The sequence below is a fragment of the Chiloscyllium punctatum genome, chromosome 10, assembly GCF_047496795.1.
Source record: "Chiloscyllium punctatum isolate Juve2018m chromosome 10, sChiPun1.3, whole genome shotgun sequence".
In the NCBI taxonomy this organism is placed as follows: Eukaryota; Metazoa; Chordata; class Chondrichthyes; order Orectolobiformes; family Hemiscylliidae; genus Chiloscyllium; species Chiloscyllium punctatum.
The window spans coordinates 14,091,516-14,109,642 of NC_092748.1; the positions used below are offsets into that span (position 1 = coordinate 14,091,516).

An 18,127-nucleotide genomic window follows, 5' to 3' on the forward strand; every position below is an offset into this window, starting at 1 on the left:
TTGAGTACATGGAATAGAATTTGAAATACTGTAGGACCGATAGCCAGTGTTGGTCAGCAAACATGAGTAATTAATGAATGGGACTTTGTGGGAGGTAGAATATCAGAAGCAGAATACTGGATGAATTGATGTTACAGAAGTTGAAGGAAGGAGGTTGGGTCAGGAGACTGTTGGAATAGGTGAAAGTAAGGACTGCAGTTGCTGGAGATCAGAGTCTAGGTTAGAGTGGTGCTGGAAAAGCACAGCAGGTCAGGCAGCATCCGAGGAGCAGGAAAATCAACATTTCGGGCAAAAGCCTTCATCAGGAATGAATAATTGAGTCTGAAGATAGTAAAGGCATGGAAAGAGCTTTTAGCAGCAGACTCATTCCCCTTTTTTTTGGAAGTATTTCTTACAACCTCTGATTTTTGTTTTTTTCTCCCCCCATTTCTTCCCAAGGTCTTTGAAGGGAAACTTGCTCCATTCCTAATGAAGATCAATAAGTTTGCCAGTGCTCATGTGTATAACTGCAGTCTGTGCAGCCAGAAAGGTTTCATCTGTGAGATCTGCAACAATGGGCAAATCATTTATCCTTTCGAAGGAACTGCTACCAAAAGGTGAGTTTGCCAGTGTCTAAATAGTTCAGTGGACTGATTGTTAGAGTTAGGATTAGAGATGACATTGCAAATCTGTGACTGCTTTCAAATTGGGCTAGGCCTAGTGAGAAGGGAATTGAGAGTTACTGAGCATTCCAACATCCTTGTTTAACTTTAAGCTCACTTAAAAATCTTCTGCTTGTGTCCAAACTTGTTAACATGTTGTATCACTTGCGCTATTGTGCTCATTGACCTACGTTAGCTCCTAGTATGGCAGCACATGGACTTTACAGTTCTCATTCTTGTTTTCAAATTCTCAGTTTCCTTGCCAACTCCTACCTCTGCAATTTCCTCCAGCCCTAAAACTCTCTGAAATGTTGGCATTCCCAAATTTAATCACTCCACCATTTATAGCTGTGCCTTCAACTGTATGGGCCATAAGCTCCAGGGATCCTCCCCTAAATCTCCCTGCCTCTCTGAATATCCTTCTTTAAGACACTAATTTGGCCAAACTGCTGGTCATTTGACTTAATATGTCTATTTCCATGGTTCAATGTAAACTTTTGTCTGATAGCTCTCCAGTGAATCACATTGGGGTTTTCACTGCATTAAAGTCACTAAACAAATGCGGTTTATTATTGTTCGTGGGAGCTCCTCCATTATCCCAGGGTACAACCCATCCCTGTTGTATTCCTCATTTGTAGAATGTTCCCTAATCTTCACCATATTGACTTTCTTGTGGCAAAAGTGTAGCAGCTGAATTTTGAACCCAGACCTTCTGATCTAGATGTAGGGACACTACTGTTGCACCATGAGAGCCCTAGAAAGTTGAAATGTTGAACATTACTTGATTAAACATGTTTATTATACCCATACTCTGACAGAAACTTTGGCTTTAAACAAGGTCTCACATGGGAAACTGAACAAGATGGTTAGGGCCCAGGGCAGCTTGGCAAATTGGATCAAAAATTGGCAGAGGCAGATGGCGATGATCAAAGGTTGTGACTGGAAGCCTGTGTCCAATAATGTACTTTAGATTACAGGACAATATATATGGGCAGGTTAGATGGGCAAATGGGATTTTATCCTGAAAAGTCAGAACATGGAGTATAGGAGTTGGAAGATCATGTTGCGGCTATACAGGACATTGGTAAGGCCAGGCCACTTTTAAATACTGCATCCAGTTCTGGTCTCCCCTCTATAGGAAGGGTGTTGTTAAACTTGATAGGGTGCAGAAAAGATTTACAAGAATGTTGTTAGGATTAGAAGGTTTGAGTTATAGGGAGAGGCTGAATAGATTGGGGGCTTTCTTTCCCCCCTGGAGCGTTGGAGGCTGAGGAGAGGTTTATAAAATCAAGAGGGGCATGGATAGGGTAAATAGACAAGGTCCTTTTCCCAAGGTGGACGAGTCCAAAACTACAGGCATAGTTTTAAGGTGAGAGGGGCAAGATTTAAAAAGGACCTGAGGGCTAACTTTTTCACACGGAGGGTAGGTAGAATGAGTTGCCAGAGGAAGCGATGGAAAGCTAGTGCAATTACATCATTTAAAAGGTATCTGGATGGGCGTGTGAATAGGAAGGGCTTTGAGGGATATGGGCCAAATGCTGGCAAATCGGACTGGGTCAGATTGGGATATCTGGTCAGCATAGACAAGTTGGACCGAAGGGTCTGTTTCGCTGTATGACTCTAGAAGTTCAATCCCAATTGCCAATGTAAGCTTGCCTTCTCTTAAAGGGCAAGTGAATTTTGGCCATGAATTAATTTCTTATTTTCAAGCTGGAGGACTTCTTAACAATATGAATCTGCTGTTGTAGGCATATGTAGCCTTCAGTTAATTAGGCATATCTTCCATCTTTAATTGTGCTTAATGTGAAAAGGAGTGACTCTACAACAGGGGCTTGTATTGCCAAGCTAAAAATGGGAATTGAGGAATGGTATATTGTCGCATCGTTGACTTATCATGTTGAATAGGGTGCCTCATGAGTTCAGAAATGAACTAATTAGAGATTGATGAGTCTGTGTTTACTTCTAATATATAATGAATTCTAATTTTTTCACTTTTCTATCTTTTCAATCCTTCCACCACATTAAATAATTAGAATAATGCCTGTTCAAGTTGCTGTAACTTAATTAGACAATGACCAGTGCCTTTAATGAAAGGAATGTACAGTACATGCTTAATGGGTTCTTGCCCTGGTGACATTCCTGATGAAGGGCTTATGCTCACAATGTCAACTCTCCTCCTCGGGTGCTGCCTGACCTATGCTTTTTCCAGCGCCACACTTTTCGACTCAAACTTTCCAGCAGTCCTCACATTTTCCTGGTAAAATATGATCGAAGGGTTATGTTTGAACATTATTTTCACCTGTAGAACCAAGTTCCTTTCAGCTGCACTTTGTGAAGTTTCTTGAGTTTCGTGTCAGGGCAAGCTGATTTTTCAAGCCCTTTCTGTTTCTGATCCTCGTCCATATGACTCATTTTGCAAACATGCTTCCTTACTGTCCCTCCATTTCACAGTTCTGTGGTCATTGTGAGTTAATTCCATAGCAAACAAGGGAACTGTTTCAACACAGAAACAGTTAAAAATTCTTGTCACGATTTCTGCTGTTGACTCTTGGTCAGTGCACTCAATGCTGATGTTAAATATTATTATAGCGACAGAGTGATCTCAATAGCAAATAACAACTTGCATTTATGTAGCACCTTTTTAAAAGGGTGATACATTCCAAGCACTTCGCAGGAGCATTGACGCCAAAAAATTCGATGTTGTGCGACGTAAGGACCTGTTGGTCAAAACAATCGCTTTTTATGTAACACCACAAAAGCTGAGAAAGTGGGAAGAGGTGTAAGGGAGGAATTCCAGATATTGAGGTCCAGACAGCTGAAGGCAGAGCTGCTACTGAAGTAAATGGTGGTGCACAAGGTGAAGTGCGAATTGGAGGAATACAGAAAGATAAGTTTTTTTTTTAATTTACTCACACGATGCAGTCAGCATTTATTGCCCATCCCTAATTGCCCAGAGGGCAGTTAAGAGTCAACCACACTGCTGTAGGTCTGGAGTCACATGTAGGCCAGACCAGGTAAGGATGTCAGATTTCCTTATCTCAAGGACATTAGTGAACCAGATGGGTTTTTCCAATAATTTACAATGGTCATCCTTAATTCCAAATTCTTTAATGAATTCAAATTCTGCCATCTGCTGTGATGGAAATTGAGCCCAGGTCCCCTGAACGTTAGTTGAGTTTCTGGATTAATAATCTTGCGACAATGCCACCAGGTCATCAAGAGCTGGGGGAGGATACAGTCAGGATGTAACAATTGGAGATCAGGGAGATCACATAGAAAAGCCACTGCTGATCAGTACTGAGGACTATATATTAAATCACACATATTAACCGCATATCGCCTGAGAGATGCATGCAGCTGACTGTCCATAGCTGATTTTTGGAGAAGACCTTTGGACCTCTACTTGCTGCTTTGTGCAAAATGGTATCTTTCAGCTAAAACATTAATCTGAAGCCTGTATGGTGGGTGTAAAAGATCTAGTGGCGCTATTTCGAAGATCGGTGGAGTTCTCATGGGTACTATAGTCAAAATTCTGTTGTCTTAATCATGATTGCCTTTACTCCCTGTGATTAATCTTCAGTAACTGTTAAAAATCACACAATACCAGGTTATAGTTCAACAGGTTTAATTGGAAGCACACTAGTTTTCGGAGCGCTGCTCCTTCATCAGGTAGATGTGGAGGGCACAACTGTAAGAGACAGAATTTATAGCAAATTTTTGTTATAAATTCTGTGCCTTACAATTGTGGCCTCCACAACCACCTGATGGAGAAGCGACCCTCCGAAAACTAGTGTGTTTCCAATTAAACCTGTTGGAGTATAACCTGGTGTTGTGTGATTTTTAACTTTGTACACCCCAGTCCAACACCAGCATCTCCAAATCGTGAGATTAAATAATTACTTAGTAGTTGTTATGCAATCTTTGTATTAAAAAATTGGCCACTACCTTAGGCTGTGTAACAAATGACCCTATTTCCATTCTCTGTGAAACTCGCAGACAATTACCCTATAACCATGATACATAACAACTCAACACTCAGCAAAGAGCAAGTTGAATCTCAGTCATTATTTGCAATTATGAAATTAAAGCAGTATGTACCTAAAGTGGTCATTTAACCCAATATGTCTATGCTGGGTTTCTGGGTGATCATTCCTACTCCTTTTGTTCTGTTCTCATTAGCCTTGTAAATGATTCCTTTTAAAATACTTTTCTGATTTCCTGTGAGCATTACTATTGAACCTGCTTACATCATGGATGCAATACGATCACCATCATTCAGTACATTTGAAAACATTCTCATGCCCTGCCCAAATTTCTTTTGCCAGTTACCTTAAATTTTTGTCCTCTGATTTCTCCTGTTCCTGTCTGTGGCAACCGCTTCTCCTTATGTAATCTACCAAAGTCTCTAGAGGAAATTTAAATCTCCCTTGAGCTTCCATTGCCCTGAAAAGAACACCACAGCCTTTCTGCTTAACTGAAGAACCTAATCCCTGGTACCACTCCAGTAAACATTCTCTGCAGCCTCTCCAGTACTGTAACACTTTTCCTATAAGTGCGGTGCTCAGAATTGAGGACGATTAATCTAGCTGAGGGCATAACTAACTCAATCCAGGTCACAGGTGAAAAGCGGGACTTTGCTGTTTTTGGTTTATTTAGTTCCAATGCTGAACAGATTGCAGACTCTGAGGGGTCTTTGCTAACACTGTAGCTTGTGGAATGGTCTTTTCCCTAAATTCACCAGCAATAGATGCGAGAAGATAATGCATCTGACCGGGACCAATGGCTCTGCGGTGTGAATGACTGAACAGTGCTGAGAAATTTTAGAATAGTGTGAGTAACATTGGGGCAAAGAAATGAGAAAAGAGAAGAATAAAACCTGCATTTCAAAATATTAAACGTTCACACAGTAGCTTTTCAAACCTGGGACACCCACAACACTTCACAGCTAACTAATTTTTCTTCTGGAGTGTAGAGTCTCTATTGTAATGAAAGCACGGCAACTAATTTGTGCACAGCAAGCATCCACAGAAAGCATCGTGACAGTGACTAGATAATGTGCTTTAGTGATGTTAATTGAGGGAGGCCAGACTGTAAAGGGAATCACCCCTGCTCTTCATACTTCACATTCACCACAGAGAGATAACAGGGCATTGGGTCAGCCTGCCTCATGCTCCTGCTCAAGCACCAGTAATTCGGGGAAAACCAAGGTACCCTGTCAGCATTGATCAAAATTAAAATTCAGTTCTTGGTGAATGCATTGTTATGGGGATAGGGTGGGGTGCAACGTGTGGGTCTGGGTGGGATGCTACTTTGGAGGGTCAATGCAAACTTGATAGGCCAAGTGACCTCTTTCTGCACTGTAGAGATTTTATTTTCTTATGGTGACCCCACTTTGTTTTTGCAAAATAGCCAAGAGCCCCACACATGAGAGTGAGGGTTGGTTGGTGACAATGCCTGAGAGGGGAGGGGGTGGGGGGGGGGGGGGTTAGCGGGGAGTGGTTAAGGGAAGGAGGGTGAAATGTCTGAGTGATTGGGTATGGGTTATGGACGGGGGTGGGGAGGAGGGGTTGATTGACGTTACCTGTGAGAATTTGGTGCGGGTGAGATGCTGGTGAGAGCCATGAAGAGGGGAGTGTTAATGTGTGGGTGGTTGTGGGGTGGTGGTGGGGGGGTACTGGCTGCTGGAGAGTTGTTTTATCCGAATGCGTTTTAGTTTAAAATCTCTGACTAAAGTTACTTGCGACAGGGTTCAGGCCTCCAACATCAGGCTGTTTGACTATACAAAATGTAAAGGAGCCATTGGCACTAGTTTGGAGCTGCACAGTAGTCATTGTGGATTGAAGCTCAAAACAGCCAAAAGGTGTTTGCTGAGCCTAATAGGAGTCTTCTCCAACCCCTCCTCCACCCAAAAAAACAAAAATTAGTTTGGGAAGCCCTGGTTTAATGTCTCATTTGAATGATACCTTTGACAGTGCAGCTGTCCATTAGAATAGCAGTCTAGTGTCAGCCTAGGTTAGGTACTCAGGTCTGTGAAGTGGGACTTTAACCAGCACCTTCTGACTGAGGAAAGACAGAGCCACGACTTGCATGTACTGTGTTTTCACACACAGGAGAACATCCCGTGTCAGTTCACAGAAGCACAAAAGGGAAGGGATCAGAGAATTTATTGTTGGATTAGAGCTGGAGGGAAATAAAGAGATCAAGGAGGTTTGATGGGGATTAGCAGTAGTAAGACAGGAAAAATAAGTTATTATTACCCTTAGTGACATAGCTGCTTCTGAAATAACACAAAAGGCATGATAAAGGCAGTTGATTTTGGTTATTTTGTAAAGCCTGTTCATGTCTGTTATGAATTGGTAGTATTAGCACAAGGCAAACTTCTTACGCCTCATCAACTAGACTGTTACTTAATGTTTGTTTAAACAGTCTGAACCAGGCTTTTTTTTCTCTCTAGTGTTTCTGTGTTGTGCTTCTCTTCAAAGCAAGTGTGTGATTCACCAAGCACAGGCCAACAATTACTCTTCTGAGAGTCACAAAAACTACAAACAAGGCCGAAACAGCTGAGTGCAGGTGGCTGGATGGATTAGTGGTCCATCAGCAACACCCCATTTTCTTTTGAAACGAAGCCCAGCTGGCTGGGTGAACCACGTCCTTTGCGTTGGTTAAAGGTGTGTCGCTCCAGTGCAGCTGCCTTCTCCATTTTGTAACCAAATGGAAGGCATTTCAGCTTAGAAACTGTCACAGAGGGCACTGTACCAGGGATGGTGCGGAAAAGTGATCTGGTTATATATAAAATCAGAAAGAGAAAAAAGAGACTTGAAATCAACTTGTATTTATATCGCACCTTTCATGATTCCAGAATGTTCTTTGCCACGTGTACTTTTGAAGTGTAGTCAGGGAATAATGCAAGCAATTTGCCCATACCAAATACCCAAAAATAGTAATTAAGTAAACCTACTTTAGATATTGATAAACAGGTCACTATTCACTAATTTAACCATGTTGAGAGTATAGTGGTAATGTTACTGGTTCCAGAGCCCCAAACTGATGTTCTCAGGACGTGGGTTTGAATCCCATCATGGCAGTTAGTGAAATTTTAATTCCATTGTGAATAAAAGACTGGAATTTGAAAAAATCAAGTCTAATGGTGACCATATAACAATGACAATTGATATAACAACCCATCTGATTCACTTATGCTCCTTTTAGGAAAGGAAATCTGCTATCTTTACCTGGTCTGGCCTACATGTGACTCCAAACCCACAGCAATGGGGTTGATATTTAACTGCCTACTGGGAAAATTAGGATGGACAATAAATGCTGGGCTAGCCAGCAACACCCACATCCCATGAATGATTAAAAAGAAAAGACACTGGAAGAAATGTCCTGTTCTTCATGAATAATACTGGGACTCTTAACAGGGTCTAGGTTCAATGTTTCATGCAGAAAATACCACCTTCAGCAGTGCAGTAGTCCTTCAAGTATCAGGCTGGACTGTGGACTGAATTCACTGGAACAGGACTTGTGATCATGACTTTCTGAGCTGGAGGATTGAGTGCTAGGTGTGGAGAAACTCTTCGCATTGGTTCAAAGAGCTCTGGAATGTGGGTGTCCCTCTACGTCAGCATCTATTGTCCTGGAGAAGCTGGTGGTGAGCTGCCATCTTTAACTGCCATTGTCCTTGGGGGTGTAAGAACACCGACTGTACTGTTGAGAAGTGTGTGTTTATTAAGAAGAAGAATTGGAGTGTGGATAACTGGCTTGTGCTCCAAAGGTTTTAATCAGTGATCTACAGCCTTTAAATTCTCATCTATATTTTGGCGAAGGTTTACGAGTGTGTTGTCTAGTATGGAAGGTGCTAACTATGAAGAGAGGTTGAGTAGGTTGGGATTGTTTTTCATGAGAAAAAAAGGAGATTGTGGGGAACATGATTTGAGGTTTACAAAATCCTGAAGGGTATAGACAGGGTGGGTAGAGAAGCATTTTCCCAGGGTGAAGGATTCAAGAATGAGAGGTCACTCGTTCAAGGTTAGAGGTGAAAAGTTTAAGGGGGATATACGCAGAAAGCACTTTACACAAAGGGTGGTAGGTGTCTGGAAGGCGTTGCCAGTAGAGATAAACACAGTAAGGTGCATCTGGACAGATGCTTGAGTAGGTGGGGAGCAGAGGGTTATAGATGCTAAGGAATTGGGCGACAGGTTTAGACAGTACATTTGGATCGGTTCAGGCTTGGAGGGCCGAAGGGCCTGTTCCTGGGCTGTAAATTTTCTTTGTTCTCTTTGTATATAAATATTCAAAAGAAAGTCTTAAACATTGTTAAGTGACAGAAATAATCCAAGCTGGAGACTAAAAATGACTAAAAGCTGAAAATGCTAGAATCATTTTATAAAAAGTTTAATAGCAGAAAGCTGTGGCAGGATTGGACACAGTCAGCCTGTATTTACAAAAGGGAGATCACACTTGAATAATCCATTGGAATATTTCAAGGACATTACTAGTGGTGTTAATGAGGGAAAATCAGTAGATATGGTTTACTTGGACTTTCAGAAGCCGTTTGATAGAGTCCCATATAATGATAAGATTAGCATGTAAAACCAAAGCTTATGGGATTGGGCTAGTGTATTGACATGGATGGAGAACTGGTTGGCAGATAGGAAATAAAGAACAGGAATAAGCAGATCATTTTCTGATTGTCAGCCAATAATTAGCGGGGTACCACTGGGATCAGTGCGATTCTCCTAATTATTAATCATTTAGGAGAGGGAACTCAATATAATATCTCCCAGGTCTGCAGACCACAGAGCTAGGTGGAAGGGTGAACTGTGAGGAGGGTGCAGAGATGCTTCAGTGTGATTTGGACGGATTGGGTGATTTGGCAAATGCCTGGCAGGTGAAGTATAATGTGGATAAACCGTGAGGTTATCCACCTTGTTAGAAAAAAAAACAGGAAGTAGATCCTTCCTGGCGATAGATTTGGGGGGGGGGGGAGGTCCAGTGAGACCTGGGCATCCTCACACACCAGTTGGTGAAAGTAAGCATGCAGGTGCATAGGTGGTGTAGAGGACAAGAGGCATGTTGGCCGCCTTAGCAAGAGGATTTGAGTCGAGGAGCGGGGATGTCTTGCTGAAGTTGTACAGGTGAGACCACGCTTGGAGAACAGTGTACAGTTCTGATTTACTGAGGAAGGATCTTTTGGCCAAGGAGGGAGCGCAGTTGAGGTTTACCTGCTGATTTCTGGGAAGACAGGATTGAGGTATGTAGAGAGACTGGATCAGTTAGAAAAGTGAGGAGCGTTCTCATAGAAACAGACAAAATTCTAACAGGACTGAACTGAGTAAACGTAGGGAGGATGTACCTGATGACCGGGGAGTCCAGAACAAGGGGTCACAGTTTAACAACTGTGTCAGCCATTAGGACTGAGATGCACAATCTCTTCACCCAAAGGGTGGTGAGTTGTAGGAAAGTCTGTAATAAAGTGACTGAGGCTAAGAGATTGAATGTTTTCAAGAAGCATTAGATATACAGGGGAACCTCGATTATCCGAATACCAATTATTCAAAAATTGGATTATCCAAAGGAGATCTCTAGGTCCCGATAGAAACATTACATCAAAGACGTGTTTCCGATAGTGATTTAAACAGGCATGGTCTCCAAATAACTGACCTCCCGCCCTCTCACTCTTCCCACACTTACCCTGGAGTTCTACAGAGGGGTGTACCCTAACCACCTCTGGCTTCCCAGGAATAATCTCTCCAACATTGGCCTGTGCAGGGCAAATGTGGAACCTGACAAAAATTTGTAGTAAAAAGTTGTGTGTATGGCTGTGTCTGTGTGCTATTTGGAGACTTACCCCACAAAGGAAGCTGCAGCAGCAGCAGTTTTTGCTGGGGGGCAGGGTTAGATGGGATTGGGGTCAGGGTATGGGGTTGGACCGAATTGGGAGCAGGGTTGGTCCGAGTTAGGTGTGGACTGAATTGTGGGTGGGGATGGCCGGGTTTGGGGTGTTGGGTGGGGTTGGACCAGGTTTTGGGAGGGGGAGGGGGGGGGCCTCTCGTGCTGTGTGCTGCTGCTAGTCTCCTGAATGGAGAGCAGACTTTAAAACTCCGAGCCTCGGAGGAAAGGCATTTAATCAATTTTCTGAATAATCTATTATCCAAACAAAATAGTGCCCGCCCACCTCGTTCGGATAATCAAATTTCCACTGTAGTTCTTGGGGCTAAAGGGCATGGGCGAAAGCAGGAACTGGTTACTGAGTTAGATGATCAACCATGATTATATTGAATAGGAGAGCAGGATCAAAGGGCCTAATGTTGCTCCTATTTTCTATGTTTCTATAACCTAAGATGTTGTGTTGAGATGATTGAAAGGTTCACCCAGTGTTGAAATGGGCATCTACTAGGAGAAGAGGCCAAGATAAGGTTTTAAACAAATAACTTTACTTTGGGAGCTTGGAGGAGGGAGGAGTGCTTCCCTGACAGAATTAGCAAGTTCGAGGGCACCTCTGCCCTGGCCTCACACTCTGCTCACTTCTTTGTGCCTTTTAATATCTGGTGTCACACTCTAAGCATTTCAAATTGATAGGTTATGTTGTAAGAAATAGTCGGGGAGTTAATCACTGAGTTTTCAATCTCTGGTTTACAGGATTGTGAAGGCAGCAATTGTTTTGCTGTTTATCAGTAATGATTAACCTAAAGAGTTGATGCTTTTAAATACACAGCGCCAAAGGTAGTTGGTGGATTTTGATCCTTCACCTTGCTCGGTTTTCATGAATGGGTCAGAGTGAAGAACGACTTTATTGAACTGTTTGCTATTCATACATCAATGGTCACTAACAGGAGTGAAGAAACAAAAATGAATCCTGGTCATGGGAGGTTCTTGCTGCTGCTGTTGCTTCAGATAATTTGCACTCTCCTGTACAGGGGTCCAGTTCCACAAACTCCAGTAACTCTTCTGAAGGCCCAATCTTCACGTGTGGTACTAGAAAGTAAGTTGGCATTAGCTGTCTGATTTGTCAGGGTGTCAACTGCATCACTGTGTGGTGACATGATATCTGGACACCTGACTAAATTTGGGTGTAAAGCTTATTGGCTCAGCAAGCAAGTATAGATCTCTCCCACATTACATTTCCAATGAAGCATGTGCAAGTTTTGGTGTTAGTTTTGAGCTTACTTTTGTTTCTACTTGTTCATTCTGGTATCAATCAAAGTCTTGATGAGAAGGCTGAACCTACCCATCGTTAACGAGAGTATCCAATCAAAAACTAATGCTATGAACTGTGAAAACTAGTCGTAGAATAAGGGGGCATACATTTCAATCTGGAACGTAAAGGAATTTCTTTCCCCAGAGGGTAGTAAATGTTTGGAATTCTTTGCCCCAGAAAGTTGTGGGGACTGAATCACATAAAGTATTTCAAGAGGCAGTAGATATGTTTCTGAACATTCAGGAAGTTGAGGGTTATGAGGAGCTGGCTCCGGAGTGGAGTTGAAGCCAATGTTCCCATAAGCTGCATGACCATTCATCTGCTGGGAGGGTCCGTGCACCCCAGTCAACGTGCAGATACATCTGGTTCATGAAACCAAGCTCTGCACAAATATGAGAGAGAATGTAGGTTGTGGCCTGGGGTAGATCAGCTATGATCTTACAGAATGGTGGGCCAGGCTAGAGGGGCCAAATGCCCTTCTTATTTCTTATGCTCTTACTACTGTTCATCTTAATTACTGCCGTAAAGGTCATACAACTTGGCAATGCATCTGTTCATATGTTATAACATTGTGACTTCAGAATGTAGTTGTGAAACAATTACTGAGGACACTAATTGTTGTGTATATCATTTTAGAATATTGTTCACATCTCAGTGCTGTTGGTTATGATTGACATGCAGTTTGTGGAAATGTGGCAGAAGCAAATTCAATTGCAACTTTCAAAAGAGAATTGCCTGCATATTTCAAACGGAATAATTTGCAGGCAGTGGGGAAAGCACAGATGAGTGAGACTAACTTGATGGCACTTTCACTGGAATAGGGAACAGAGTGGCTGTTTTTGTTGTATTGGGATAAATTTTGCCTTTATTTAAATTAAATACTTATTAAAATCTTTTAGTTCATTTGATTAAAACTGTGATTACCATTCACTAAGTATTTAATTGATTGCATAGCTGTTTGGACCATCCTGAGGTGGTGGGATGGGCCCTGTTGAAATCAGATTTAATTTTTGCTTTGATTATAAACTGAGAAGACGTCCCAATTTGGTTGTGAACACAGGCTTTATTATTTCTCTGTAGGTGTGAGATTTGCGGAGCTGTGTTCCACGCTGAGTGCAAGTCGAGGAGTGTTCCCTGCCCACGGTGTGTGCACAGGGAGCTGCAGAAGAAGCCGCGTTCTTTCTGGCGCACGTTGGACTTGGATGGCGACTTTGAGTTTTGCGATGCTTTCGAATTCTCCTGCCCAAACAGCTGATGTCTAGGTCAGCCTTGACTCAAACATAGAATTGTCAATCTAATCTTTCGTGGATGAAGAAATAGGGCTGGGTGCATTCGGATCCCTGTGCTCAGGAACACAGTGAATTGAAGGGGGATCTTTTGGTGATTTTAAAATAAGCTGGATGAGGTGGGAGAAGGTATGGTATCGAAAGATGAATTGAGTGCAGGAGACTGCCCCTTCTACATTATAATGCACAATGTAGGTTGCTGTTAAAATATATCCGTTGTGAATTTGTTGTCATATATCCACCATCTCGGCCCTCGACAGTCAAGAACGCTTGAGTGACACGATTGGTTTCCAGCGGTGTACAGAATTCCACTTAACTTGGTGCCAAATTCCCAGCCTCATTCCAGTCTGTGTGGGGTGACATTGATGTCATTGTGTTTTTATGTTGGGTTTAAAATACGCCCCCTTGTCAGAGCAGACCAGGTTTGTATGTTGCACCTCATTTTTACCGTGTCCAACCTTGGAGGTATTTGTGGGCACCATGTGCCAAAGAGGTAAACAGTTCCATTTCCCTTTGGCAATAAGCCTCTCCTTCGAACTAAATCGACTGTGTATCCCAGAGGAACAGGATGTATACACCACCAAACCCCTGACCCTCCAGGATTCCCTTCAGGTTAGTTTCCTTTCTGTATTCTCAATTCTTCTAGAAAATATGAAATCGCCATTCAAGATCCATAAATAGTCTCCATTACTTACAGGTCAACCAGTGCATGGGAAAAATTATTTTAACATCGATTTTCTTGCAGCATCTGATCTATTCTAAAAGCTTAATTGGTTGGACAGCAGATTGTTGATTTGTTTTATTTCACCTTTTCCCTGCCACTGTTGGCCACGCCACCAACTTTGGAACCTGTTCTCACAACTTTGAACCTTGCAACATTCCGAGGATTAATCATCAAAAAGAAAAGGGGAGATGGTGGTGGAGTTGACAGGTCAAAGTGAGCAACAGGGTGAAAATCAAAGGGTTTAAGCTCAAAAAGTCTGATCAGGAATCAGTGTGAAATTTTGTTTTATTTTATTTTAATAAGTTAATAAGACTCTGAGGGTTAACAAAATAATATGAGTCAGTGCACACCTAGGAACATTGATCAGCATTGTAAACCTGGAACCCACAGGCGGAGTTTAGATCTCCACAATCACTATTACATTAGAGCGAGCCTACAGTGATTAGCAGTGAACTCCAGACTATGCACTCCAAGCAAGAACTGGGATAAATAGGTGCACTTGGGATAACAGTGGGCACACACTCAAAGACCTTTAGGGAACAATGGGAATTTAGGGATACCAAAATGCCAAGGGATCATAGCAGAGATTTTGTTTCACTTGGTGTCTAAGAATTGCACTTTTCCACTCTGCTCATTTGATCAACACAATTTGAGAAGTGAATTTTTAGCCATGTTCAAAATATGTTTGTATCTGGTACATAGTGAGTTTAAAAGCTGTTTTGTTTTAAAAGCCTGATTGATCCCCTGATCTATAGTAAGTGTTTTGTTTTAGATTCTGGCTACTGCTGGTAACAATTGGCACCTGTACATGGCACCTTTTGAGTGTATCCAACCAACTGGTAGATATAGAATTTCAGCATGGGTTATGTAGCCACTTTGGATGAGGGTGTAACTCAGGTGCAATACCAATGAAATATGGTTCCCAAGTAAGTTGCTTGGGAGATGAGTAGGCTCTGGTGGTTCAATAGGGAGAGGGGATGCGGAGATCACATTGAAACTCAACACCAGCCACTGTCTTAACCCTTCCAACAGATTATAATCTGTATCTCCATTTGGCTTTGAATCCAAAAGTCCTTGGTCTCACTAATATGCATATGTAAATGATACATTTATTGTGGAAGGTGCTGTTGAGCACATTAAGCAAGTGGCATTGCTGGTTAAACAGGTGAAAAGCAGAAATGATTGCAAGAGAAAGCTTGATGGAAGAACTGGAAGTGAAACTGTTGTAGCATTTTGGCACACAACGTTAGGCTGCAGACTGTGTCCATGGAAGCATGGGACATCGGGGGATGTAGTCGCTGCTGTTGCCTGCTTCAGATGTGGGACATTGTCTCCTCCACTCACGATTTAAAAAAAAACTTATGATCACTCACAGTCTGTCTTGTCCTTTCCAAGATAGGATTACATCACATGAACCAAGGAGTCTGCTGTAGATGTGGAGGGGCTATAAGGGACAAGTGCGAACTCCTATCTGTCATCTATTACTTGCTATGCTGGTAAAGCTCTAAATTTGAAGTCTGCTGCTTTTATAATATAATAATATATTTATGTACATACATCTTAACAGGAGGAATTATCCTGAGATACATTTTTGTAAGGTTGGAGCCACTAAAGCTGATCTGAAAATAAAGCTGTTTAATTCTATCGCACCAGTATTTTGCATTTTATTAATTGTGTTGCACTGAGCCAAGCAAGAGCTGTCATTCAGCAGAAGCTGCAAAGCAGGAAGATCCCAAATTTGATCCCTGATCTGTGTTACCTTCATTGATCTCTACCTCCTTCAGAAATGGACTCTAAAGAATCAGCAGACTCAAAACGTTATCTCTGTTTTTCTCTCCACGGATGCTGCCAGACTGGCTGAGTTTCACCAGCATTCAATGTTTGCATCAGCTGGTTGTTAGATTTAGATTAGATTCCCTACAGTGTGGAAGCAGGCCCTTCGGCCCAACCAGTCCACACCAACCCTCTGAAGAGTAACCCACCCAGACCCACTTCCCTCTGACTAATGCACCTAACACTATGGACAATTTAGAATGGCCAATTCACCTGACCTGCACATCTTTGGACTGAGACAGGAAACTGGAGTACCCGGGAGAAACCCACGCAGACACAAGGAGAATGTGCAAACTCCACACAGACTGTCGCCTGAGGCTGGAATCGAAGTGGGACCCTGGCGCGGTGAGGCGGCAGTGCTAACCAATGTGCCACCGTGCCGTCGCTGGTCTGCAGAATAATGCCATGGGATCTTTTACAACTGGATATAAGCATAATTATAGTGTTTTAAAAGACATTTTGATAAGGTTTGGAGGGATATGGGCCAGGAGCAGGCAGTTGAGACTAGTTTAGATTGGGATTACATTCGGCATGGCCTGGTTGGACCGAAGGGTCTGTTTCTGTGCTGTATGACTCTGACTTGACAGGATAGTCATGGCGCTGGTTTGACATTTTATCAAGAAGACAGTTGTTCCAACAATGCTGCACTCCCTCAAAACCAAGATGAAAAGGAGGGGGGACGCGGAAGGGAGATTTTTTTTCAGCTGGCCTTTCGATCACTTTTGAATGGTGCAGCAGGTTCAAGGGATTGAATGGTCTCCTCTCAATCACGTGTTCCCTCAGAAAATGCACAGTGTTTCGTTCTGGAGACAATGTATGCGCAAACTGAAAAGCCTGGTTTCCGTTGCTTGCTTTTCGCACAGTATTTTTTTGATTGGTTCACACGATTAGGATTTTCCACTTTGGTGGAAGCTTACCTTCACAGGTGGCTAACATTTCAGCACATTTGTAGTACCCGTGTTCGTTCCCCATGCATTGGAGTTGTCAGCCCCTTTGATGTTTTGGGGGATGGAGTGGGGGTGGGTAGGTAGGTGGAAATTTTGAGGTGGGGATGGTGATTGACTACGCTTCGTTTCCTCTGTTTAACTTGTGGGACTTCGTGTGAACTCAACTGATTTTTTTTTGTCATCGTCAAGCTGTTTTTGCTGGGGTGATTTTTTTTATTTTTAAAAAAAAACTGAGGATCTCGCAAATTAAACTTGAGCGGTCTCAGTGCCTCGTTGTCGCTTCCAATTAGTGCATTGTCGAGCCACACAATAGCATCACTGTAGCAAGCGCCTTGGGGGCTTTCTGTGCTTCCCTTGTGTACTGCAGGCAGGCAAGATTCATTTGGGTGGGGGAGGTGTGGGGATGAGGTGGGGGGGGTGGGGGGGGGGGGGGGGGGAGGGTGGAGTGCGTGGTAAATATGGGGGGGGGGGGAGGCAGAAGAGAGATTCCACAACCCAGACAGAAAATGCCATCAGGAAATCGAAGCAGCTGCAATGCAGTGTAAGGCCCCAGCCCTGTGAAAGCTTGGAGTGGGAGCCTCCCATTCATGGCCTACCTCACTGCACAAAGAGACTGGGTGAGGTGGGGGGGGTAGTTGGGTGTAATTAGACGATTCAGCAGAGGAAGGAACGCTGTTTGCTTCATTCCAATGGAACCTCGCTTTCAATAGACAAGCACTAGCTGTTATTTTAAAGTTTATGAAAGGGGTGGATTCCTCCCCTCCTTCAACATCCCAGCACCGTTTCATTTTGCTAGAGCAAGGGTGGATTTTATTTTTAAAAATGAGGCAATCTCAAAAAACGCATGCAAAAAAAAACACAGCCTAAAACATTCTCTCTTTTTGTTTTAAAATAACTTCATTCTATGAAGGAAAGATTGCAGAAGAGGAGCAAAGGCATGGGATCCCTCTTCCAGAGAGTCCGCACCATGTTATTGTTATGTGGAATGATAGATAAATGGACAAGACCCTGTATGTGTATATCTATACACAACCTCTCAACATTGGGCAGTTATGTATTGTGTCGAGATTTACATCAAATTCTACTTTACTGCTGGGAAATTCCATGGCTCCTCAGGCATTGTTTCCCCATTCCTTGACCGTAAGGGAAAAATGCTATATTGTCCAGAATATACGAAGATGTAGGTGTTCTCGATAATCGGCATCATTGGGTAAAATTCTAAGTTTATGACGTGAAGATTCTGTGAATTTTACTGGCAGTTTCCGATTTCATTCCTACCACACTACTGTTGAAAGCTGCAAAACAATGGTCTCACTTTGGCCGTGAAGGGTTTCCATACAAGCAAGTGCTTCAGTTCCCTTTGACCTGTACGGTATTGTGATTTCGTGAAACAATCCTTCTGCTCAGTACAGGTTTGGTGTTGAGCATCAAATTCAAAATCATACATACCCATGTTCAAAGTGCTCCTTGACTTCCCTTATCCTTTCACTGTGATA

At 42.7% G+C, this 18,127-nt stretch overlaps 1 protein-coding gene across 4 annotated transcripts in view; it reads left to right on the top strand.

Moving 5' to 3' along the window:
• Nucleotides 1-15,495, top strand: part of plekhm3 (pleckstrin homology domain containing, family M, member 3) — a 117,971-nt gene extending 102,476 nt beyond the window's left edge. For 3 of the 4 annotated variants that reach the window (XM_072578567.1, XM_072578569.1, XM_072578568.1), the window contains exons 7-8: nucleotides 439-596; nucleotides 12,922-15,495. In XM_072578567.1, coding sequence (XP_072434668.1) covers nucleotides 439-596; nucleotides 12,922-13,096 — 333 coding nt within the window. In that variant the 3' untranslated portion in view covers nucleotides 13,097-15,495. The remainder of the gene's footprint in view (nucleotides 1-438; nucleotides 597-12,921) is intronic. The other variant, XM_072578571.1, reaches the window with a different exon arrangement.
• Nucleotides 15,496-18,127: the final 2,632 nt, after the last annotated feature.